The sequence below is a fragment of the Fukomys damarensis genome, unplaced genomic scaffold, assembly GCF_012274545.1.
Source record: "Fukomys damarensis isolate Sample0158 unplaced genomic scaffold, DMR_v1.0_HiC HiC_scaffold_24, whole genome shotgun sequence".
NCBI classification, from domain to species: Eukaryota; Metazoa; Chordata; class Mammalia; order Rodentia; family Bathyergidae; genus Fukomys; species Fukomys damarensis.
This window is the reverse complement of record NW_022900936.1, coordinates 827,144-853,811: the sequence shown is the minus strand read 5'-3', so window position 1 is coordinate 853,811 and position 26,668 is coordinate 827,144. Positions and strand designations below refer to the sequence as shown.

The 26,668-nt window shown below is 47.2% G+C and overlaps 1 protein-coding gene across 13 annotated transcripts in view; it reads left to right on the top strand.

The window, feature by feature from the left end:
- Positions 1-26,668, top strand: part of Pcbp3 (poly(rC) binding protein 3) — a 215,199-nt gene that overhangs the window by 132,666 nt on the left and 55,865 nt on the right. For 11 of the 13 annotated variants that reach the window (XM_033768025.1, XM_033768026.1, XM_033768022.1 and 8 more), the window contains one exon: positions 6,865-6,995. In XM_033768025.1, coding sequence (XP_033623916.1) covers positions 6,986-6,995 — 10 coding nt within the window. In that variant the 5' untranslated portion in view covers positions 6,865-6,985. Of the gene's footprint in view, positions 1-1,317; positions 1,354-6,864; positions 6,996-15,790; positions 15,863-26,668 lie in introns of those variants that run through there. The other 2 variants (XM_033768023.1, XM_033768016.1) reach the window with 2 other exon arrangements.

Sequence of the window (26,668 nt, the reverse complement as noted above, 5' to 3'; positions counted from 1 at the left end):
TCTCCCTCTCTCTCTCTCCCTCTCTCCCTCTCTCCCTCTCCCTCCCTCCCTCTCTCTCCCTTTCTCTCCCCCAATCTCTCTCACTTACTCCCCCAATCTTGCTGTATTGCCCAGGCAACTCTCAAATTCTTTGACTTATGTGATCCTCCTGCCTCAGCCTCCTAAGTAGCTGGAGCTATAGGTGTGCACCATTGAACCTGACTCTCCACAGTCTCTTGACTATGCTGTTGCTGTCATCCTGCTTTCTCTTGGGCTTTCTGAGCCTCTGTGTGCTTCCTCACTACTCACACAATTACAGACTCTTTGACTGCATTTTTGCTGCCATCCCTGCTGTTCTGGCTTGTGGTCCTGCCCCTTTGCACCTCAGCATGTTCCCACACCACCTGACCAGTCTGGCTGCTCTCCCCCTGACCCTGCCAGTGCCCCCAGCACCCCAGATGCCCCCAGCTGGGACCTGGGAACCCACCGTCCTTTCTGATGCTTTAGTTTTGTCAGCCCCCCCCTTCTGGGGTTCCATCTGGAGTCTCAGGCCCACCTCCAGTTGGCCTGTCCCACTTTGTATAGGAAGTGGCTGCTTTGGGAGACCTGACAGCACTGACCAACACTTTGTGTTGGAGGCTGTCTGAGAGCACCCAGACCTTGGGACTTTCAACAGTTTGGGTGGCTGGAGTGGAGTGTGCCCCTGCCCTCCAGAGCCCTTCGGGGGGCCCACCCACCGCAGGGTGCCTGCAGAGTCCAGCGTGACTGGAGAACTAAAAGAGCTGCTGATCGACCTGGGCACCTTGGCTCCTGCCAAGCTCTGTCTCTGCACCAGGCACTGTGGGTGTTGTGCGTCCCCTCACACTCTCGTCCCATTGCATCGGCAGCACAGCTTGTGTTTGGGGAACATGCCAGGGCATGTGAGAGCATGGCTGAGCTCCTTCCCCTCAGAGTCCCAGGAAGAAGGCTGCCTCTAAGCTGGTATATGTAATGCTTTTTGTTGCCTTTTTGTTCCAGAGAACAAAAGTGAATTCTCACTCTCTTTTTACTGAGGACCTGAGATTTATTGCATCATCTTGGACTCTGTCCCTGCAGAGGCCCACGTCTTGATTCCTGGGGAAGCCCCTGGTGGCAGATCCCACAGTATGGCTTTCTCCTGCCCTTTGTTGTCCTTAACATCTTATTTGACAAGGGGCATCTACTGCCAGGTGATGTCTTAAGACACAGCAGCTGCCCTGGCACCTGAGAGTCACCTGCACAGGGCAGCTGGAAGCTCTCTGTGACCTGATCGCCTGTGTCACGGCTACTGGTGCTACCCACATGCTCCTTAGCAACATGGTGGCAGAGTGAGCTGCTTCTGCACCTGTGTGCATGGTATGTGGGAGCACGTGTCATTCCCAGCTGAGTGAGCTTCTTTTTTCTGGACTGCCTGAGGGGAATGTGGCATCCTTGGGGACCCCATCCTTTGAGGCTGATTTGCTGTTGCAGCCTATTCAGCTGGCATTAGAAGCATTTCTGCTGTTGTTCCTCTGTGGGTTGCACAGCGGCAGGTAGAGAGGAGAGAATTGGAGCTGTATCCTCACAGGTCCTATGCTGGAGGGGGACAGCAGAGTACTCTCACAGAGTTGTGCCATCTCATCTCCAGCTCCACAGGGTTCTCTGGGCTCCCTGTGACTGTTGGTGACCTTGGAAGAAGTGGGTCATTGCAGGCATGTGTCTGTTGGTCACCCCACTTTCTAGGCTTTGGCCTCATGGTGTTCATTACCAATTTATTGGTGACCCCTTTAGATGTTGCTAAAATGATATAGATTACAGGTGGATGCCCTTTGGTTCAATAAAGTTCATTCATTTCTGGTCCTTCTGTATCTGAGATTGCTGCTGTCTGTGCTGTTTCTGTTATGTGAAACTTACTGAGATTTCTTTGGGCTGTGATATGAGTGGGGTTTTTATGGGTTTCCAGGTGTTTAATGGGAAAGTGTCCTTGCTGTTTCTGATGCTGAGGTCTGGTGTTTTTGTCTGCCTTTCACTCGCTGTGACTTTTTCCTATTTGCTTATTGCTGACCCCTAACTTGCCGGGGCTGACAGTGACCAGTGCTCTGTGTTGTCACTGTGCCTCTGCTTCTTTCCAGGAACCTCAGCTCCTGCCTCTGTGTTGCCTACTTCTTGGACACACTTAAGCTCTCAGGCTTTGAGGCAGGGTGAGCATTCTGGAAGTAGCTGCCAGGTCTCGGTCAGTGCGGAGGCAAGGTTGGGTCCTGTCTGGGAGCCACACTGCAGCCACAAATTTTTCATCTTGTGCCTCTGCCTTCTGTGTTTTTTCCCACTCACTGATATTTAGCCTCTTTACCCAGCAGCTGTGTTTCTAGCATAAAGCAGAGCTGGTTCATGAGACATCTGAGACTTTTGATAGCTGGTAGACCCACCTGCATTTATTCTTGTGCTAGTATAACCGATGTGTTCATATTCAATTATCATATAACTAGTGTGTATGTTGTGTTTTATTTATTGTTTATCATTTTTTTAAAATGTGGCTTGTCATCTTCATTTCCCCCTCTTTGATTCTGGCATTTAGGAAGGCTTGTGTCTTGGTCGTCTTCATACATTTGTCCCTTAGCATTTGTAGATTGGTTCCAGGATCCCTCTTGGACACTGATATCTGCAGATGATCATATCCCATGTATAGAGTGACACTGTATTGCAATGTATTTATACATCCTCCTTAAACTTTAAATCACCTCTATGATGCTTATAATGTAAGTCATTGTTAAATTATATTGTTTAGGAAACAGTAAAGAAAAATCTATACATGCTCAGTACAGATACAATTTTTTTCTCTGAGTACTTTTAATCTGTGATTGGTTGAATCTACATTGAGAACTGATAGGTACAGAGGTCCAACTGTAATTTTATCTGTCATGGTGCCTGGTCCTTCTGGTCTTCCTTTTACCATTGTGTTTGGTCTGTCAGTTTCCAATGGTATTCTTGTCTCCAGCCCTCTTCCTGTGCCACAATCAGTGAGCTTACTTTACTTCATCCTTTTTCCATTCATCCATCTCTGATTGCTTTTTTAAAACAGTACCTTAAGAAAATTTCTCTCACACTCCCTCGTTCATCCCTGCCCTTATTACTTTTTTCGTCTTCAGTCATCAGACATGCATTATTGTTGGGCATGCCAGTTCCCCAGCTGTCCTTTGGCATGAGGGAGCATGTCTTTAGTGGGCTTCTCTTAGCTCTTGACTTTGGAAAGCTCTAATTTTGCAGCACTATCTGGCTGACAGAAAGCCCTGTGGCCAAACTTTGTTTTTATGGAGTTGATGAAGGGGTGGCCCCACTATAACCTGCTCCTGTCTATATCAGAGTCTGCCTACTGGCTTTTGCTGAGTGAGGTGGTCCTTCTTCCCAGAGCCCCAGAGACTCTTCGCCATCTCAGGAGTTCACTGGATGCACCCGAGGCCACGTCCTGGTCAGTTTGTTTGGTGTATGATGAGCCTCTTCAGCTCACAGAGTCATTTCCCCCTAAAAATCATGTCTGGGGGTTTATGTATTAGTTCTCCTTCATAGTTTCACTATTCTCTTTTGGGAATTCCAATATATACTTCTTGGATCAGTTTTGCATTATATTATACTCTGTATCTATCACTTTGTCGTTGATCATTTTTACCTTGCTTTGCCTCATTTTTTGATGTTTTTCAGTCTTCCCTTATACATTCAACTGCAGTTATTTGCCTTCCACCCCTTATAACAGTCTTTATTTCCAGGCTGATTTTGTCCTTTTTCATTTCTTTTCTAATTCATTCTTATTTCAGTTTTCCTGTTTTGTTCATCTTTGTTTGCTTTTTTGGTACTGGGGATTGAACTCAGGATCTTGCACTTGCAAGGCAGGCAGCAGAACCACTGAGCTAAATCCCCGGCCCACTGTTCAATCTTAATCATTCATTTGTGTTCTTGGATCATTTAGTTCTTCCCTTCTGGTGTCTCTCTGCACATGCCAATAATAGTTTCAGCTACTTCTGGAGTACTGTGTTGAATTCTCTGTTTTGTGATTAATGTTTTCAGCTGAGAAGATTTGCTTTTGATGTTTCCTCACAGAACCATAACATTACTTTGAGATGATTGTCTAATCCAAGGGATTTTCAGTGCCTTTTGCTATTTGTTTCAAAGTGCACAGGACTTCCTGAACTAGCAGTAACAAGAGTCTCTGAGTAGGGGGTGTTAAGGAATTTGGGGCTCACCAGATTTCTTTGTCCAGGAGCATCCTTCTCTGCTGGTCAGAAAAATGTAATTTTTAAAAAACAGTACTTTGAAGTTAAATCAGTGTGCCTTCTGATGCCTTAATGTATTGCCGAGGGAAACTCATCCACTCTGCCTGCACTCTCCTCTCTTTCCTACCATGGCTCCAACATTGCCTTCTTTTTCCATTCTCTTCACCTCTGCCCTCAGACTCCACTGCACTTTCCCTTGACTTCCCAGAGATCAGTGCTTTGCCCCAGGACAGCTTGCTCTCATCCTTGGCCTTGGAATCCTCACTGCTTTGGGTTGATGTTGTTTTGTCCTGCAGTTGCTGGAGGAATCCCTTGACTCTCTCTCCTTTGTGCTGCTAGTTTCCTGGTCAGCTGATCACATAGAGCTCTGGCTACTTAACTGTGGGGTCTTCAAGGGACAGAATTCTCAATTCTCCTGATTTTTGAAAGTCATTCTGGCTGCTAGAATTCTAAGCTAGATAATGAGGAGTCCTGCTATTCAACTTGTTTTCTCCACTTAACCCTTATTTAATTTTGGCATTTCACCATCTTCAGAACTCTTACTGTCTTTTGAGCAAGTAGCCTGAATGAGCTCCGGTGGGAATGGAAGAGTGATCAGCTGGTAACAAGAGGTGCCTGAGGCTAGCTGAGGAGGAAGGCTCCCTTATAAAATTTTTAATTGTCACTCTCACTGGTATTACTGCTTTTTGAGCCACACATGCAGCCAAGTGGCCTGTCCTGCCAGCTCTCTTCTCACTGGCTTCCCCTTCCCTCTCTTTCCTGCACTGTTTATTGCTTACTCCCCTCTCCCTGATCACAGTACTATGTCCACAACCGTAGTGTTCTTCCTTGTCCAGATGCTTGTCGTCTATAGAGGTGTACTTCTGATGGCTGATGTGTGCTGGTATGTGCCATTCTATTTCTCAGGGTCATTTAGTGTGGTTTCTATAAGGGTGGGGATGAACATTCTGCCACCTTCAATGGGAGTTCTGTTCTATTGCTTTCTGACTTTTTTCTTTTCTTTTTTTTTCCAGTACTGGGGATTTAACCCAGGCCTTCTCATGTGCTGTTCAAGTACTTTACCACTGAGCCACACTCCTCAGCCTTTTTTTGTTTTTTTGAAATATGGCCTCGCTAAGTTGCCCGGGCTAGCTTCAATCTTTTCATTCTTCCTGCCCCTGTCTCCCAAGTATCTGAGATTATAGTCATGTACTAGCACACCTGGCTCTTTTTTGTTTTGTTTGTTTTTTAACCTTTGAGTTAAAAAGTTTAGCTTTTTAAATTGAGATGCAGTTCATGCACCGTGAGGTTCAATGTTAAAATGTGCATTCCAGTGACTTCAGCATATCCCATGCTTCAACTTCAGGGCCCATCTCTGCAGCCATGTCTCTCTCCTATGCCCTATGCAGCCTCCCCAAGTGTGGGCCCTGAGAAAGAGGAGGGTCTTCAGTCAACCCCATCCTTCATGGAATCTCTTTATGTGACAGTTATGCTTAGCTGTCAGCTTGGCTGAATGAAGAGACTCCTGGAGAGGTGACTAGATCATGAGGTGATTCATCCACTGATGGTCACAGCTGAGTTTGCTGTTAGGAGTTGGAACCAGTTGGAGGTGGGGCACTGGGTGACCCTGTGGAGGGTACATCTCTTGCTGGTGCTCTGCTTCCCAGCCACTATGAAGTGAACAACTTTGCCCTTCTGTCATAATGTCTCTGCTCTGGAGCCAGCTGACCAGTGTCTCTGAGACACTGAGCTGAGTAAACCATTTCCCCCTTCAAGTTGTGGATGTTGGTTATTTAGTTCTAGCAGTGGGATAGCTGACCAGTTCACCTTGCACTGGCACTTTCTGGTCCATGTCACTTTGAACTACACATAGTGGTATAAGCAGGACATTGGCTGGAAATGGCCTGTGGCTAACTGGCTGGTTCAGAGGAGGGCAGAAGCACCTAGCACAGATACTGATTCCTATGGGGGCATGGATTCAGGAGTCCAAGTGTTGGAATTGTTGTCAGTGGGCCTTCTAGGATGCCCACAGCAATGATTGGTGAAGGTTATAAACATCCACAAGCAGAATAGATTATGTACACAGCAGGAGCACAGAGTGTTTGTTGCTAGGAGTCAGGTCTCCAGCCTGGGCACCAGACAGGAATTCAAAAGGCAGAATGTCAAAAACAGGCTGAGGTGAAAATTAAGCACTCTGGAAGAACACTAGATGGTGCAGAAGGTGGCTCCAGTGGGCAGATTGCAAGCTGGAGTTACAGGTTGAGTGAGATGATCTCCCTGCTGTAAAAGTAGAAAACCAGAGATGCACTTGAATGACTATAGTTTCATAAATGTAGGTTTAAAATCAGTCTGGAGATAAGTGTACTAACTGTTGTAGATAAACATTGTTCAGGCTCCCCAGGAAGTTTCCCCTCAGCTGTACACTGTGAAGTGGGTGCCTGCCTAGGGTGCCGTGGTCTCTTTAGGCCTCATTGGCAGCACTTCGCAGGTCAAATCTGCTGGCACTGGCTCCTCTCCACTCAGGCTTAGACATGAATGCTCCAGAGACATTTACTGCTCTGCTGATGCCAGAAGCGATATTGAGGCCCAGTCCCAAGGGCAACGTTGTGCACTGGACTTCATGTGCCCTGTGTTTCTGTTTCAGGTAGGTGGGTTCCACACAGGCTGGCCCCTCTGCAGATCCCCACCTCCTGTGACGATGCTCTGAGCCGCAGTGTATCCAGTGTTTGTGTCTATGGACCTGCTCTGAACTGTCCAGCTTGCCTATGGGGGAAGGTGAGTGGCCTCCTCTTCTGCTTGCTGGCTTATTTACCAGGGAACCAGGGACATCACAGCAGAGCTGAACTTTCCCTGAAAGCGTCCAGTCCCATCTCCTACCTGCTGTGGTCCAGAGGTCTGAGTTCTGGGGCAGAGGATCTTCCTTGTCCTATTGGCTGCAGGTTCGCTGTGAGTACACATGCTTGGGCCAGTCTCAGGTCTACAGCTGTCCCCTGGAGTCTCCTTCGGCACCAGGGCAGCAGGTGAGAAGCTGGTTTTCAGGAATGATGAGTAGAAGCCTATGCTGGCAGCTGAAGTCCCCAAGGGGCGTCTAGAAAGAGTAGGTCCTGGGAACTTGGGCTGGGTGACATCAGGAGTGGGTGCTTTTATGGCACTTAATGCCACTCTGAAGTAGCAGTACCGGTAGCTTAGGCAGTGCCACAAACTTGCCCTCAGAACTGTGAAGAGGCTGGCTGAGGAGCACAGGTGCAAGCACAGACACCTTGAAGAACTGTGCCCAGAAGGAGGGCCTTGGCATCTCAAGCCTTTAACAAGTGAGCACAGCTCTCACCACACATGGACTCTGTGTGTACTTGTGCATGTGTGTGCCTGGTACTGGGGGTTGAACCCAGCACCTTCACATTGAGCTACATCCTCAGCCCTTTTTATTCTTTGAGATAGGCTCTTGCTAAGTCATTATGTTGCCCAGGTGGGGCTTGAACTTGCAGTCCTCCTGCCTCAGCCTCCAGAGTGCTTGGATTTACATTACTTTTTAAGCATTCAGAGGAATGTACAACTCTAGAGTATGTTTGGCTTTAGTAATTTGGGTAAAACCATGTCTTCCCCACCCAGGAGGGAGCTGCACTAGAATTAGTAGCAAAGGAAGGCTCGTATAAATAACAAGCTATAACAAGTTATGAAATCCATATTACAAGCACAATCATAGGAGAGAGTAAGGAACCTTGGAGTTGAGTGATGATGAAACAGTACATCTAAATTAATGTGGCGCAGCTAAAACAGCACTGAGGACATCAGCGACAGTAAGTTCATGCGCTCAGTATGGAAAAAACTGAAAGTGCCAGGATAAACCAACCCAACAGGTTGAGAAAAAGAGCAAGAGAAGAAACCTGAGGATCTCGGGCAGGAATGACAAAGGAAACAGCAGAGATCAGCTAGTAGAGAACACAGGATCACAGAGGAACTCAACAGGACTAAAGCTGTTGGCTAGCTTGTTGTTTTAAAGAGTAGGTAGGCCTCTGATAGGATGGAAGAAGAGGTTCATACAGTGAAAATCAACGACACAAAAACAGGAAATAGCTATAGATAAACTGAGAAGAAGAATCAGAGTATTGTGGCAACAAGCAAGCAGATTTGAAAGATTAGAGGGCTTTGATGATTGCCTAGGAAACTATAAAGTACCAAAATAGACTGAAGAAGAACTAGAGAATTGTACTAGGCCAACAGATATTAAAGATATTTAAATGACAAAGACTTCTCATTCAAAAAAGTCTTCACACACTGAGTCATTGATTAATTGTACGTAACTTTAAGGAAGTGTATATATTCTGACTTTGCAGAGTGTCCCAGAAAATAGAGGGAAAGACCCCCAGCACTTTATAGAATATGAATATCTTCTGGGCTGCAATATGATATGACTTTTTAAAACAAAGAATGGGCACATTTTATTAGGACTATACCTAAAAATTCAATGTAGAATGTTAATGTGCTAAACTCACAGGTACACTTAAAACAAATCTAATTAGAACATTCTGATCTAGTAGTTTATCATATGATTTCAAGGTTAATTCAGCAAGAGGACATATGTAAGTATGAATCAATTCTTAAATAGATGAAGAGAGACACACACCGTGATTAACTCAAGACATAGAATGAAGTCTTATACCGTTAATAGCAATGAGGTCTTTCCCATATACAAGGAGATATCTCAAGAATAAGAGGGAAATATTTGAAGAGGAAAAAATAACACTGGTGTTCTTTGCAGAGAATGTGTAGAAAATCCAATTGGACCAAAACCTACTAGAACAAACAAAAAAGTTTAGTAGCTTTTCAAAATATGAGATCAGCAAGCATAAAGTAATTAGCCTTTTTCTATACCAGCAATAACCAAACAAAATATAATTTAAAAACACCAAACACGTATCTGTAATCCTAGCACTGGGGAGTCCAAAGCAGGAGGACTGCCACAAGTTCCAGACTAGTTTGAACTACATAGTAAGACCTTGTCTCAAACAAACAAACAAACAAACAAACAAATCACTCTGTTCATAATGGCTTTGGAATTCAGAAAGCATCCAGAAGTTAATCTAAGTGAGAATACACAGAACTGTGAGGCTAAAACCTGATGCTCTAATAAAGGGTCCAGGATAGCATAAAGTGGGAGAGAGCACATGAGCTAATGGTGGAAATGTGTTGGTTCTTAAGCCCAGTGTTATTTTGAGTCAAAATTCCAGGTGGATTTTGAAGAGCTCATTAAGCACTTAGAGGCCACGCAAAAGACTCTAGGTGATAAATATTCTAGATGAGGGTTGTCAGCATTGAAGGAGTGGAAAGTTCAAACCCTGACTCCCAGGAGTGCTGGACATTCCACCATCAGGGTTACAAAACTGTGCTATTGGCATCAAACTGGACAGGACCTACATGTGAAAGGTAAAAACGGTTGCACTAAAAGAAACAATTAGGATAATACCTTTATTATTTGGGGGGCAAAAATTTTATAAATAAAACTTTAAGAAACAATACATAGTAGGATAAAGATTTGGTAAATTAAATTATACCAAATTAGGTATATTCCATAGAAAAAGTTAATTAAAAATGAGAGAAAGGATAGGGTATATGGAAAGCCTGAAACCAATGAAGCATCACTATCTAGAGAATGCCAAAATCTGGAGAGACCTCCGTCAGTGGGGCAGAGCAAAGCCCCACAGACATCTGCACCCTAATCCCTGGAGCTGTGGCCACATGTCCTTGTGTGGCAGGACTAACATTGCAGATGGCTTATGGCTGCCAAGCTGCTTGAGCTCAGTGAAAGGGGCCAACCTGTAGGCTCTCTGAACTGCATGAGACCTGTACCATGGTAGAGGGGAAGAAGGCTGGAGTCATCTCTAAAGCTGTTGAACTGATGGCTTTGAAAGTGAAGGGAGGGGTTAGGAGAAGGATTGTAGCAGCCTCTAAGTGCTGGGAAAGGGTCTACAGGGGCCTTCAGGAGGATCCACCCAGCAAGACTTTTCTGACATCTGACCTCCAGAACTGTGAAATGACCCATTTGTGTTGGTTTGTAAAATCAGCAATAGGAAACTAATACACATTTAACTAAGAGAAAAATGGGCAAAGGGTTTGAAGGACATTTTAGCGAAGAAGAAATGCAAAATGCTGATGTTGAAATGTTCAAACTCGCCCATAACCAGAGAAATGAAAAGTGGGCAGTGCTACACCACAGTGTGCTGAAGAGACTGGCAAAACTATAGCACCATGTGATGCCAATTGTGATGCTAGCAAGTCGACACAGCCGCACCCTGGAACGTGCTTCCAGAGGCTGGAACCACAGAATCAACACTGCATGGACCAGCATAGCATTTGACCTACATCTCTGCAGTGATGAAATTCCCAGAGAAAAGCACACACAGAGGGAGAGAGAGACACCCCACATGCCTTGTTGGGCTATGTGGATATAAGCATGGAATAGATCTCAGTGTCCCTTCCTGGAAGAGAAAAGACATAACACATTGTGGAAGCACACTGTGGAGCAGCTGGACATCCCTAGCCACTTGCCCATGGGGAACAGGCAGGGATCTTAATAGAGCAGGCAAAGTTCAACCTCCAGGAAAGATTAGTGATGTCAGCCATTCTGGGCACAGAAAACCCAGCATTCATATCCTCAAGGGTATGGCACTGACATGTGTTTGGCCCTGGCAGGGCCTTGCAGATGACGGCATCACAGTGGCAGAAGTGTGTGTGACAGGAAGCGTCACCTGGTGAGACAAGAAGCAAGAAAGTGAGACCCTCCCATACCCCACGGAGAGCACACCCCCAGTGACCTACAGACCTCCCGCTAGGCTCCTCCTCTCAAAAGCCCATCACCTCTTAACACTGCCACATACTGAGGTCCAGAACCTGGAGGCACAGACCACATCCAAGCCATAATAATGACGTTGTTCACCCTTTCGTGTGCTTGTTGGCCATTTGTATGTATACTTTGAAAATCATCTACTCAAGTCCTTTGCCCATTTTTAATTGAGTTGTTTGGGTTTTGTTATGTTGTAAGAGTTTTTTGTCTTACCTGGATTTGCCCCTTGTCCGTAGATGATTTGCAGATATTCTCCTCATTCCATAGGTTGCCTTTTCACTCTGTTAATCCTGTTGATTCCCAAAAATATCAAGCTTTGATGCAGTCTAAGTTAGCTGTTTTTTCCTTGTTTGTGTTTTTGATGTCATATCTAAGAAGCAACTTCCAGAACCAATGTCATATAGCTTTTGTCCTCTGCTTTCTTCTGAGAGTTTTGTAGTCTCCGCTGTTGTGTTTGATCAGTTTGAATTTATTTCTATGTGTGGTAGTAGATAAACTGTGACTTTCTCCACAGAATGTATTTGTCATCCTTGGCAAACATTATTTGATGATATGTGTGAGGATTGGTTTCTGGGACTTCTTATTTTATTCTATTCATCTGTCGCCTTTATTTATTTATTTATTTATTTATTTTTGATACGGGGGATTGAACACGGGACCTTGAACTTGTGAGGCAGGTGACAGTACCACTGTGCTAAATCCCTGGCCCTATTGTCTGTCTTTATGCTAGTACCACGCTGTTTCCATGACCTTCACTTTATAAAAAGTTTTGAAGTCAACAAGTGTGAGTCCATCAGTTTTGCTCTTTTCAAGATTGTTTTGGTGTTTGGAGTCCCTTGAAACTCCATATGAATTTCAGAAATGCGAGGAATATTTTGGGGATTTTGATAGGGATTGCTTTAAATCTGTGGATTACACAGATGTCTTAATATGAAGTCTCCCAGGTCATGAGCAAGGATGTCTTTCTGTTTGTGTCCTTTAATTTCACCAACATTCTGTAATTTTTCAGAGTATAAGTTGTTTGCCTCTTTGGTTAAGTTTATTCCTCAGTATTTTGTTCTTTTGAATGCTATTGTGAGTAGAATTGTTTATCTAATTTCTGTTTAGATTGCTCACTGTTAGTTTGAAATCCCTTCTGATGAGGGTAATAACAGAAAGAATACTCTGGGTGAGTTGAGGGGTTCTCTGTGCCTTACTGTCTACTTTGCCGGGTACACCCTGCTCTGAAAAAGCGGGTGGCAGTGTGGGGAGCCTGTCCCTGGCTCCCTGCTCCCAGGCCCGATGGGAACCCTTGAAAAGGTATAAGTAGGACCCAAGGAGCCAAGAAGGGGTCTCGATGCTCAGAGAGCAGGGTTGAGTCCAGGGTTTGGCTTTTTCTCTGTTCTTCTACTCTAAGCCATCCTATAGGGACAGTGGTGTAGCCAGATTCTAAGACAGAGAAAGAGGCCTCCTTTCCACCAGTGCAGCCACAGTGCCAAGAGGCAGGATAAACCCCTGCTGCTGTTTCCCTCTCTGCCATCCTGTCACTTGATCTGAGATGTAGGCACACATGGGAAGTGAAGGCCAGAGCATCTAACTGTCAGAGTGAAAAAGGAGGCCCTGCTTAACAGTTCCATACCAAATGATTGTTTTGTTTTTGCCTGTATTAAACACGCATTTTGTAGTTGCTAGTTACATAGCCTTTTGTCCCTGATGGGCTGAAATGGTTCAAAATGAGAGGGACCTGGCTGCAGGCAAAGTGACTGCTATAGGCCTGGGTGGAAGCACAGTGAGCTGGAAGCACCTATTGACAAGAATCAAGAAAACAAAATGATCATCCCCCGATCTGAAACATGTCAGATGTGGGGACATGTCAGCACACCATGGGAGCCAACCTGAAGAGCACCCAGTAGCCCAATACCACTGATGACAGGATTGGCCAGTAGCCTGCTGCACACAGCACATACTGATGTGTAGAAACGGACAAGGAGTCCAGGAACTGCACACAATTACTTTAGTCTTCCTTGAGCCTGGACCCCAGGATGCTTATCCAAGACAAGAATGGAAAGAAGATAGCCAGTGGTGTGAAGAGGCTACCAGGGTCAGGCCAGCGTCAGGCTGGAACCCCAGCAATGGCCCCCATTGTGTGTAACACTACCTTGTGGTCCTCTTTCAGCCTCCATCTCTGTCCTCCAAGGTAAGTCACAGAGCTGCAGTTGGTATCCTCCAACCTCTGCCAGTGACAGGCCACTTGGTCTGCACCCCGAATATTGTGAACCTTCAGGGCTGGGCCAGCACCAGTGGCTCCTCCTGCGTATGACATGAAGCTTCTTAGTTCCCGGGTGCCACGTCCCAGCTCCTCCCCTCTCCCTGGGCCGCTCCTCCTCTTGACCGATCCGAGCCTTCCGACCTTCCCGGCTCAGAGATATGACCCCTGCTGAGTCTCCTCTCTACGCTCTATCAGCAGCTTCCCTCCATCTCCTGCTGCACTCAGAGAGCGGCAAGGCCTCTGCCTGGAGCGTACATTGCTTGTGGCTCCCACCCGTCTTTTCTCCCACCAGTGGCCAGGTCCTCCGTGCCTATTCCTACTGTGCCTGCTGGCTTACCTTCTACCAAAGTGCTTTGTCACCATCACCACAGGACTGCCCACCCTAGACCACAGGCCTGTGTCCAGCCCTCCCAGGCACTAGCCAGAAGAGTGTAACCCTCATTAGCTGGAGGCTGGCCCTTGAGCCTAGTGACCATGCACTGTGTTGATGCTGGGCCACTGCTGTGTCCATTGCAACAGGACCATCAGACCTCAGCCAGAACAATTGCATGGTGGACACAGCAGCAAGACCAGATGTCATGAGGCCATGCTGAAGCCCACTGCCTCCTCTCCACTCTATGTGGACCCAGACTTGCAGCCTGGCTCTGAGGACAAAGCTTATTAGACTAGATAGGAATAGAAGTCCACTGGTTGGCAGCTTGTCACTGTGTAGCAGAAGCATCAAATGTGTGCATCTTTTGACCCAGAAATTACATTATTATAAATATAGATTCCAGGGACACAGAGGAAAGGAAGAGATCCATCCAAGGTGCCATCCTAGTCCATTCCTGCTGCTGTAGCACAGTACTTGAGACAGTGTAAGTTATAAGCGGCATAAATGTATTGTTCATAGTTCTAGAAGCCTTGAATTCCACATCCTCTGGAGGGGCAAACACTATCCTAACACAGAGGAAGAGGTGGAAGGGCAGAGAGACCCATACTGATAACAATGAGCTCGTCTGTGGCACTCGCCTATCCATGAGGGTAGAGTCCTTCTGGCCTCAGCACCTCCTCAATACCCTACCTCTCAATATTGCTGGAAATGGGGGCTAAGTTACAACATATGACTTTTGGGGGGAAACCTACACCCAAACCTTAGCAATCATCAAAACATTGCTTAATATAAAAATACAAAAATGCCTGACCCTTTCACTCATTGCAGACTATTTACATTCTTATTCATAAAAATGAGTCAAGTAGAATACATAAAATGTTATTCACTGAATGAAATATCATTCCATCACTATTAGGACCGAATACATTAATATGGAAAATATTTAGCGTGTCATTAGAAATATGAAAGGACAAATATGGGTGGGTCCTGTTTTTGCTAAAAAGAGTTAATGATACCAGCTGTACAAAAGTCTGCACAGGCTAGCTTCCTGGCATCGCAGAGCAATGGCCTTTCTGGGAAACAGTTATGGGTTGTTTTTTCCTGTAATGAACATCAATACTTATGTCGTTTTAATTTTTTTTTTATAATGCACTATCAGACTGACTGGGCAGTGGGGCTTGTAGAGCTCCACTTTCTCTCCTTGCACTTTGGTGGGTATTAGAAAGTGAGATTGGCTGCCAGGTACCATCAATGACCAGCTCTTTCTGCCCAGTACAGCTGCCTTCCCACACAGCCACAGCTCCTCCCTGCACTCAGCCTTCGTGCATTTGTGTGAGGGGAATTTCATGTAGAACGCTGGGAGAAAGGTGCTGTATGAACACCGGGTACAACGGGAGGGCTGCTGTCCAGCCCAGTTTGCTGGTGGACCAGTGTGTGCTCTCCCTCCTGTCAGCTCCCATTGCCTGAGGCTTGGGGGCCTGGGTCAGACCACAGTCTGCATCGGAACCCCACTCTTGATGCAATGCACCCATCTGATTCTGAGCTTATGAATAAGCTTGCTTCTTGGGGAAGATTACATTGAATTAGAATTGGGGTAGAAGAAAAGTTCCAGTCTGTGCCATTCACATGCCTCCTCTTCAGCTCCATATGGACCTATAAGTACATCTCCAGCCAAGCCCAGGCCTCCCTGCAGTGGAGGACGGGAAGGGACCAGCCTCTGCCGAAGCCGTCCAGGGCTGACAGTCTGCAGCAGCAGCAGTAGTCGCAGCAGCAGCAGCAGCGATGACAGCAGAGTCCAAAGAGCTGTGTGTGGATTAATGCTGGCTGACCCCCCCACCAACCCAGGCTTAGCAGCGTGGCGCATGTCTTGCAGGCACACTGGCTTGCTCAGCTTACCCGTGGGGGAAGGAGCCATTGAAATGACAGCCCACAAGTGCTGGGTGCCCCTGCAAGGGCACAAGGGAAGCTGGGCAAAAAGTAGGTCACATGTGCCAGGGCCATGTCACGCGGTTTCCCACCCCAGGCCAATGGGATGGGTGGCCTCCTTTGGTGGAGAACAAAACACCCCTCTAATTTTTATCCTTTAGTGTTTCGTCTTCTCTAAACAGGGAGTGTGGCCATCTGTCTGGTACCTACATCCAGCCCGATCCTCCCAACCTCACAGGCTGCTTTGTTCTGAGGTAAGGGACGCCGGGGTCCTGGTGAGAGTTCCATGGAGCAGGACAGGTGGGTGAGGCAGACTTGGTTGGAGACGGACCAAGCCTGAGCTCAGAGCCTCAGGCAGTGTAGCAGGGCAGGTAGGGTTCACACAGGTGTGGGCTTCCGAGAGGCTGAGACGGACTGGAGTAGAATGCATGTTATGGCTCTTCTTGGTGCTGGGGAGCAGGATCGGTGTGAGTGCGAGCAGTTCTGACACGTAGTGTACCATGCTCCTTTGGAGTCCTCTGCTTTTTACTGTGGTTCCTCTGAGGACTTGGTATCATCTTGGTCTCCTTACTATTAAAGTAATATTATTTACAGAAAAACAGGCAACTTTAGAGATGTTTGTCAAAGATATCAGACAGGGTCAGGAATATAATCCTACCTGTGAACTTTCAGTCACCCTCAGAAACGGGGCCCAGAGTGGTCCAGTTCAGCAAGCGTCTGGTATGCATTTCTGGAGACCTTGACCTCAGGAGTGAACAGGCGGAGTTCTGTGAAACCCAGATATCTGCATAGGGTGGACACAGATCACTGGCATGCAGAGGACTCACACTGGAGTGAGGAGTTAATGTTGGGATGTAACTGAGTCTTCTAGCTCTGGGAAGCCATTGAGTATGATTCCTATCTGATAAAACATGTGGAATGTATGAGATTTTTCAAATGTTTGTAAAACTAAAGTGAGTTTTGTGGCTTATAAATAGAAAAACTTTATATTTTTTTGCCTGTCCTAGAAATGAATTCAAGTGTTGTATTAGCTCAGGACCTACCCAGCAGTGAGTGCAATGGAACCTGTGAGTGGTATCTGTTAGAGCCACACTCGGTCAGATTCCACGCTCCTATTTGTGTCTGCTGGAAGATGTTACAGAAGTAGTTTGCTAGAACCAGAGTCGTAATGGAATTTTATCTGAGTATTTTCCATCAGGGAAACTTTTTGCCTTTTGGAGATAAAATATTTTAAGTTTGTGTTTTAACTGATTGGTCAGAGAACATGGATAAATGGCCAGGAGCATAGAAATGAATGCAAACACTTGTGATTATGAGGAGCTCTAGTTCAGTGGTGTGGGGTAGTAGCTGTCCCATGGTCACAGGAAAGGCACTCCTCTTCCAGGAGCACGACTGTAGAGATGTCCTGCCTGGGCAGGAGCACAGATGACCAGCATGCATTATCCTCAAGGACCGTGTCCTCTCCACTGTCCCATCTTTGGGGAAGGGAACTTCTCTACTAGTCCATTAAAGCAGTGTAGAAAAATTCAGTGTTTTCCATATGTATGGTTATAATGCCTCTTTTTCCCATTGTCTCGATCTTCTATACCTCTTAGCTATGTTCCAATGACTGGGCCTAACATGAGCTCACAGTCAGGGCACACAGTAACAAGTCAGAGCCACTCTGCCAGAATGACTGCGTATGTTGACTTTGACTCTAGACTTACAACTGACCCCACCCCACTCCTGCCTTCAGAGGGAAAATTTGTGCTGCTGCCTTTAGAAATAAAACATGCCCTGGGAGGAAAGCCTGAGTCCTTCTTTTCCCTTTCTTGATAATGAAAGATATGTTATGCATACCACTTGCAGAGGCAATGGCCCTGTGTTGCTTGGTACTGGGTAAAAGAGCAGATCGCTGCACAACTGGGTGCCCCCTGTTTGCTCTGCCTCATCCCTCCCGGATGTCTCACAGCCTGGGCGCTCTCTCACCCCATCACAGCACAGCCCTTCTTGTGTACACATTATCCCTGTCATGTTCAGCCTTTTTCATCTGGAAGCAGAAGGGCCCAGGGTGGAGTTGGGCCTGGTGGTGTTTCAGGCAAGGCCTCTCTGACTCTGTACCCCATGCTTCCTGTGGTGGGGAATATTGTTCCAGGAGACTGCTAGGCTCTGGCTGGAGAGGCCAGGAGGTTCAACGAAGCATCCTGTTGTCGCTTGAGAGGGCCTGGGGAGATTTGGGGTCAGGGCACCCCACATCTGGAGCCTGGGGACCAGCAGGCCCCAGTGCTGGGACTTGGATACAGGCCACACATGGAAGGACCAGTGGGGGCCTACTGGGCACTCCAGATCAGCTGGAGAGCTGCAGATTTCTCTTTGCTGCATCTTGGCCACACGGTCTTCAGGAGAGCATGTGAGTCTGTGGTTGCACACAAGTGGTCCCTGGACTCCGCCACCTCCTAAGGACTCTGGAGATGCCCACCCTCAGCTGCCCTCCCACATGCCAACTGAGTCAGGAGCGCAGGGCTGGGTTGTGAATCTGCAGCCCACTAGCATGACTGTAGGAGAATGAAAGTACAAATGCTCACACAGGGCCCTGGAGCAACTGGAGTAGTGGCTGAATGACAGTCAGGAGAGCACTGTGCACCCCACGATCACAGGTCAGACAACAGTAGACTGGCCTGAGCTTTGTGGCTGTATGTTGCATATGGCCAGGGCCTCTGTATAGCAGAGACACAGGCTGCCCCTCACCCAGGCCTCTGATGGACCAGAGACCTGAGGGAGATCAGGGAAGAGGGAGCCAGAATAGAGTGACTCCAGAGCCAAGGCCAGCACCTGGGAGGAAAGACGTGGTACAGGCTGTGACTTCCACTGAGCTGACACCACTGGAGTGGTGTTTCAGGGCCTCTCCGTGGGGAGGTCAGCAGAGGGAAAGGACAGCTAGTGGTTATAGGAAGGAGAGAGCCTACATGGGAGAAGTCTAGCAGGGACTAGGACAAACCCTGGAGAGGCCAAGCTGGAACTGCAAGGGCTAGCCCCAGATGCAGATCTGCTCCCCGAGGTCACGGCGACACAGACAGCTGGGACCTCAGAGCAAATCCAGAGGCACCCGCTGCATCCCTCTCAGCCTGTATTCCCCCTCACACTCCAGCTCTTGCCCTCTCTGTGCTACTCACCCCCGCATGTGCACCCCCACACTGAACTGTGTGGGGCCATAGTCATGAAAAACAATCAAAAGAATGTGAGGATAAAAGAAAAGAAACCTATATAAAGCATACTGTCAAGGAGAATGAATAAAGCAGGCAGAAATTGGAGGTAGAAGAGAGATGGAGCTGCTTTGCTTTACTTTCATCAAAGTGGCATTTAAGTCACTAGGAGTGGGTAAAGCATTCAGTCATGGTGTTGGGTCAGGTAAATATCTATCAAAAATGCTGAATTCTGAACTTCAGTTTACCCCAAACACAGATGTACTTGAGATGGAGTCATGAGCTAAAGGTATAGAAGTCCTGTGTCTGTTTCTGAAAGTAGCCTCTTTCAAGGAGGGCACACCTAGAAGGCCGAGAGAGCAGGCTCTAGCTTTTATTTTGGGAGGCTGTACCTCCCCACAAAGTAACTGCCACGTGGTGACAGGCCACAGGACCAGCGTGGAAACAGTGGCCAAACACAGGCTGTTCTAAGAAACAATGTGAAAGGACTGCAGATGGGAGCAGGATACACAGCCTGTGCCACTTGGGCTTGGATAAGGGTGGAATCGGCAGTGTTTTAGATGTGAATAGCCTTGATCCTGCAGCTCTCTACAAAGAATACTTCTTGAGATCTGGGGTGTTCACTAAGCCCCCATTTGGCTTGTAAGGGACTCCTACAACACCCACCTCAGGACACAGTGAGATTCTAGGAAACCGTGAGTCCAGCTGGGCACACATGCTCTAGAATACAGTGGCTGCATTCCTCAGCCCCACACAGAGCAGGCAGCATCGTAGAAGAAGGGGCTGATGGCTATTATCACCTTCGTACCATGGAGGCCCATCCTGCAGTGAGATGCAGGGAATTGAGTGGATTCATGAGTGTCTCAGGGACATCCTTGAGTCAGAGGCTGGCAGTGTGCAGACCTCAGAGGGCAGAAAAAGATGCTTGGGACAGCGGCTGGGGACCACACTGGGCCCAGCATACTGGGTGAAGGCTGGAGCTGCTGTTTGGCACTAGGCTGACGTCTGGGTCATGTATCAGAGGTCACGTGGTGGTGAGTGGCTGTATGACAGTCTAATGCCATCTGTCACCTTAGTGAAAGCCTGTACTGTGACATCAGGACACACACATGATGTGGGGCTCACACAGGCAGGGCTGGGAAGGGGATTGGCCACCCCTCTGGCATGTGTACTGTGCACCTGGAGTGACTCGGTCCCCCTTCTGTCCACAGTTGAGAGCCCTACATCCTACCTCCCCAGCTAGGCTCTGGCAATTTGAATCCCAGCCTGAGCAGTGCTTCTGGCTTCCATGTTGCCTTGTTTTGTTCTTTCTTTTGATCTTGGAGAGGTTCCTGCTGCTGTGACCATCAGATCTAGTAAAGAGCCTAGTGAAAAGTACGTCCGGTTCCCGAGGTTGATGTTGACCTGAGCCCAGAGGCATCAGAAGCAGAACAGCAGAACTGGATCACACTCAGCTGTCCATGGCTCTATTTCCTAGCTCTGCCAGGCATTTCTGCTAACCTGTTGCTTACACTGCTGCTCCGCAGGCTTCTGGAGCCAGTGCCCAGTCACTGAAGACCCCAGCCCAGGGTGCTGGGAAGAAACCAAGGGTGAGAACCACAGCTGAGCCAGGGAGGGACCACAACTTCCTGCCTCAGCTATACTAATGGCAGGGACCCTCACTACCCCTTCAGATGCTGCCCTGCCGAGCCCTGATTTGACAAAGCTTACACAACCCATTTATTTCTGACAGAATTCAGTAGGACCGACTTCAAGAATTTGAATAACCAGTCTGGGGGCTTTATGAATGATTTTGCCTGGGAAGAATTATGAGTGTGTTCATAAATCTGTGTTTGCTTTGGGGGATGCAAAGATACTGAGCTTGTTTTTTGCACACATATCAGTGTCTTTCTTCCACACATAATACCAAAATAAAAACAAGCCAAACCCATTAAAACTAGATTAAATGAGGCCAGCAGCTGTGAGGTTTTCAGGATTAGAGGCAGCGGATTGAAGTTGCAGCATCTTACTTGGAGGATTAAAGTCTTCTGGGGATTAAATCTAATCCTGGGGAGCAGGGGGTGTATACAGCTGCCACATAGGAAGCCTGTAGACTCCCAGCCTCCTCAGCTGAAGCTACCCCACCTGGACACCACCCTGGGGTTACCTGGTCCATGAGAAGCCCTTGGCACAGTGTGCTCCATGGGGGGAAGCCACTCAGGTCCCCACATTGTTCAGCATGCCACCCTCCCCCATTACACTGTGGACATGCATGTGGGCAGAGACACGGGACTTGGTTCATATGTGCACATGCGTGTGCCAATATTCAGTGGCCAGGAGACCTGGGTATGGGGTCTTGAGCAGATAGGACAGAAGAGGCTGGGGAGTTTCCTGCCACCCTCCACACCTGTCCTCACATGGACCCAGCTCTTACCACTGCTCCATGGGCCTTTGTGGACCCTGCAGCCCAAATGTGCTAAGCTTCGTGGATCTCTCCTACTTGGCTTCACCAAAGATGCTTCCAAAGCAACCGTGCGGGTTTCATTCTTTAATCTTACTCTTTGTGGATTATAGTCACTCTGTACACTTTGTTTTTCTGATCTATCTTGCTCCCCCCCCCACCAGATCTGGGAGCTAAATCCAGGACTTTCAAACTGAGCTACATCCCCAACCCATTTTTATTCTTTCTTATTTTGAGATAAGGTCTCACTAAATTGCCCAAAGTGAGCTTGAACTTGAAAACCTCCTGCCTCAGCCTCCCAGAGTGCTGGGATTACAGACATACTGTTGTTAACATATTAAGATACTGAGAGAAAGGCCCTGGCAGTCTAACTTTAGATTATTTTTCGCTGAAGGTTAAGCATAATCTATGCTTTGCCCGTGTTGATAAATGAATCCTGTAACATGATTAATCCAAGCATCCCAGAGGATCTTCCAGCCCCAGCTGCACCCTTCCAGGGGTCTATGAGCTGGGTCTTCCTCACCCCATCATGGCCTCCATGGAGTGTGTGACCTCAGACCTGCTGTGTGTGCCCACTGCATCCTGGGAGCAGTCACACCTGGCTGAAAGTTCTGGCCTATGGTGCTGGGACCCTGTGCATAGCAGGGTGATAAGGAGCACTGGGCTGACCACCAGGTGTGTCTGCAGTTGCTGCCACTGCTGCCCACCACCTTGGGACAGTGGCCACACGTGGCTTCTACCCTCTGCCCTGTCTTTGGATGGTGAGGCCCTCTTCCCCAGTGAGGGGTACAGGGAAAGCCAGGTGTCCTGTGCCTCGTGGCCCTGCTCACTGGCCCCTACATTGGAAGGCCCTCCCCTCTATGGGGTCAGACCCTGAGCAGGCTGGTTGTGCCTCAGTCCTGAAGGACAGCAGTGCCCAGCTGTGTGGGTGGCACACCGCCCTCCTGGTACCCTGGACCCAGCAGTGGAGATGGCTCTCCTGCCCTACATTTCTCTGCTGCGGATTCCTCAAAGAAACAGCTCTTCTTGCTGGGAACAGAGCCCTCAGACCCCTCAGAGGAGCTAGGACCTCTGTACCTAGACGCCACCCTTACCAGTGAGCCTTTCCCCCATCTGGCTGTACAACTCTACTCCTTGCACACTGACTTAGATGAGCCAGGAGGGCAGGGCCATTCCTCCTCAGAGTCAGGCTCCAAGCCCAGTGTGCACCCTGCCCATGGCCCTTTTCTCCTCAATTGGTTGGGCTTTATTTTTTCTTTAAAGGCGCACATCCTGCTGGGCCAGTCTCAACTTTCTTGTCCACAGAGAGCTCATTCACCTCTGTGCTGTTATCTGAAAACCTTTCTTGAGTCCCAGAGCTCTCCAGGCATAAGATACCATCTCTGTCCCTTTATCGTAATAGAAGCTGGTATATGGAGCACTGTGCCCTCTACTACCACCCCTGCAGAAATGGTGTCAAGGATGGTCTGGAAATCTAGCACACAGAGCTTTGCTTTTGTCTTTGCTAACTCACCCACACCTAGCTGAGGTGTGTCCTCCTGCCCCAGTGGTTCCACCTGATCAGGGGTGCTGAACGTTGTATTAAGACTTTTCCATGTATCTGTAGGAGCCACACATGCAGTGAGTGGCAACCATCCTGGTGTTCCTCCCCGCCACGTGCCTACAGCACTTCCCAGTCATCCTGCAGTTTTCCTTCCTTGCCAGTTGTGAGAACTGTGCCACATAAGGTGGGAGGTCCATCAGTGTTAGCACATCGGCTCCACGATGAGGTCCCTCCTTCAGCAGGTTGGTAGGGCAGATTCCTGATATGCATTCTCTGTCTTCCTGTTAGGTTCTATGCCTGTGCATTAGCTATCCTGGTGGGCATGTGGGGGTGCTCTCTGTGACTTTAATTTGCTTTTCCCTCTTTATTAATGAGATCAGCTGTCTTGATATGCAGTCATCTCTCCACATCTGCCGCAGTATCCATGCTAGACCCCATAGGGATACCCGAATCTGATGATGCTCATGTTCTATATATAAAATGATGTGGTATTTGGATAGAACTTCTATTGTTTGGGTTTTTTTGGTACCAGGGATCTAACTCGGGACCTTGTGCTTGTGAGGCAGGTGATGGAACCACTGAGCTAAATCCCTGGCCTGCGTAGACCCTCCACACATCCTCCTGTACACTTTAAATCATCTCTAGATTACTTAGGACACTTAATGAAATGCAGATTCTACAGAAGTCATTGTTATATTGTATTGTCAAAGGAATAATGACAAGGAAAAAACTGTACACATTTAGTACAGATATAATTCTTTTATACCAAATGTTTTTTGTTTGTGGCTGATTGAATCTGACGCACAAGGATGTAGAGGGCTGACTCTGTTAGCTATCTGGATGCCCCCATGGGAAGTGCCTGTTCAGGGCACTGCCTCTTTCCCAAGAGCAGTGTGGGAACAGAAGTGAGTTGCAAATGCTCCTACTCTGTGGGCTGCCTCTCTCCCTCCTGACTGTGTCTGTTGACACAAAGCAATCTTAGTTCTGATATGGTTTGTCATCTCTACCTTTCCTTGACAGTGAGTGCTGTTTTATTTCTGAGAAGTCCATATAAATGTATGGTTGTGTTGATGGGACCCTATGCTGTCTTCCAGAGGCTGTCACCCTCCCTGGATCCTTGGGCGACTGGGGCTGGTAAGGGGGCATTACAGATTTATTTTCCCCACTTGCCCATCAGTTAACCAGGCACTGTTTACCAAGAAGCCTGTCCTCTGCTTTCTGTGTGTGCGAGCACTGCTTTCTGATTGTTGAGTTCCCTTGTTCTGCTTGTCTATTCTCACACTACCCATGGCTAACTTTATATAGCTTTATGTGTAAGGATCACTGGCAAAAGAAGTCTTGCTTTGCCCTTTTCCTTGGGTTATTCTTGGCCCAATTAATTCTTCATGTGTATTAAGCTTGTCTGTGGGATTAGATTTCTAGGTCCATTTAGAAGAATCAATATCTTAAGATTTTAAGTATTCAAGTCTTGGAGCAATAATACATGTCTTCTAATTCTCAGGTACTCTTTAATTTTAGTCAGTAAAGTTTACTAATTTTCTACATGGGGCTTTTACTTGTCTTTTGTATGTATATATGTCTCAACCTTAAATATTTTCATGTTCTTGTGTAACTATATCTTTTATATTTTATTTTCTAAAACTTGCTGTTCCAGAATATGCACTGCCAGGCATGTTGTTGACATCATCCCTATGACTACTAGCTGCAGGTCACTTCAATTTTCCCGTACTGGCCATGTTGTTCTTCCTTTCTGGCCTCTAGCCATGTCTGCTCAACTGTGCACTCTGAAGAAGTGCCATAGGGACCCAGAAATTTGGGGAGCACAGACTCCCAATGGAATGTGCAGGTCTCGAAGTGAGAGGGGGTAGGAAAGCTGTGGGTGCACTCAGGAACACTTGGCTGGGAGCTCTGCTGCTCACGAAACAGCCTGAACTTGTCACCAGTCTCAAAGCTTCCTTTCTTGAAGGAAGCTGGTCAATCCCTACCTGAGCTATGAGTACCCTGACGAGTTCAGGGCCATGTTGGGAGCCCCTATTGGGAGCCACATGAAGTGCTAGCTGCCCAGGGGCCAGGAGGGCTTGGCATTTCTGTGTGGCTGGCCCCACCCTGCTGTAGGCCCAGCTTAATGCCATGTCTCCATGACTGTTAGCCACACATGGACAGTTGTTGCACTTCACAGTATCATAGTGTCCTCCTATAGAAGGAATTACTCAGGTCAAAGCCCAACATGGGCTGTGTCTGTTAATCCCTTCCTTCCTGGCCAACACACCAAATGTTATGGAAGGAATTGGTAAGTGACATGCACAGAGAAGCACAGGATGGAAGTAAAATAAAAAAGATGTGACCTTTAAAACTGTTAAGTGGGAACTGGAGGGACATCGCCTCATGCTTCTTTTTTATGATATTACTCATATAAAACTCAAATGTGGTTAAATAGTTCAACTGTGACGAGAAGTACTGACAATTGTGATAACTGTAAATAGGGAAAATGTAACCCTTTAAAATGTACATAGCTTGGCTTTGGAAAACAAGCTGACTACAAGGGTAATTTTTCATGTTTATATTGGATATCAGTCAACTGCTAGGCATGGGCCTCAGAAGTTAAAAAGATGGATTCTACAGATTTAAAAGGTCTGGAAGAGCCCCCTCTGGAAATAGAAAGAAAAACTTCTGCACTGCAGGAAATACAAAATATCTTAAAAGGGCATCCAAAGAATTATTCAAGAATAGACATGATGGATTTAATTGATGGAACTCACTCACTGCTACTACAGGCAGACCAGGAATTAGCCTCTGATTGCTGGATTTGTGCACCACTCACCATGATGACATCAGGCAATTGGCATTGTGAGTGACCTACCCTTAGAGCCAGTAAAGCTTGCTATGTACCCTTGCTCAGCTACCCATTAGATATAATTGGTATGAATTCAATGAGGGGTAAGGAGTTACCTCCAAAACAAAGGGAGGAATGATACAAAGAACTTTTGTAAATAATCTAAAAATCTACAAAATGTTAGGAAAATGTAAAATGATTTCTGCTGTCTCTAACAGCAACCTGCTTTGTTTAGTTCAAAATTAACAGACACTGTTAAGTAAGGAGGCACTGACCATGAAGTGGGACATCTGGCCTCATCCCTGACCTTGAACACCCCCTTCCTGTGCACTAGAATAGATAGCTAGACAAATCTTAAGGTAAACTCCCTAACTACAAGGAATTGTTATGTCTGGGTTAAAGTGAACTGTCTTGTTACTGTAATTTGTACATATGTAATGTGAACCGAGGAAATGAAAGGTAAACCACCTGAATGAGATCATAGCTGTAAAACCTATAAAAGAAGCTGTAGCCCAGTAGGTGGTTGATCACTGGCACTGCCTTTTTGAATGCGATCAACCCTTTGCTAGCAAAATGAACTTTTTATTATTTTACTTCCATTCAGCTCGTCTGTGTGTGTGTGTGTGTCACTTGCCAACTCCTTGTACAACAGAACTTTTCTGCCTTTCACTTCTGGGTCTTTGGCCCACCTTTGGACATCTGGGAGCAGGTGGGGGTCTAATGTTGATCTCTAAGCATGGGTGCTGTCAGCAATCTCAGCCTGCAGTCCAGTTCTCCACCTGACTGTGAGTTCCTTGGGGTGGGGGCAGTGCCCACTGCCCTGCATGCCCAGCTCCTCTAAGGACAGCAGAAAGACAAATGATATTAGGAATGTCCCCACAAACCCTGTCATGGCCTCTGATTGTGCCCAGAGGCCTTGTGGGAGCCAAAGCACATTCACAGAAGCTGCTGTGCGGGGTGCAGGGCACAACAGTAGGCAGAGCTCTCGTGGCTGCCTTGGGTTGGGGTGGAATCAGAGCCTGATTCCATGAATCTCTCAGGGAAGCCTGTCCTGGCTTCACA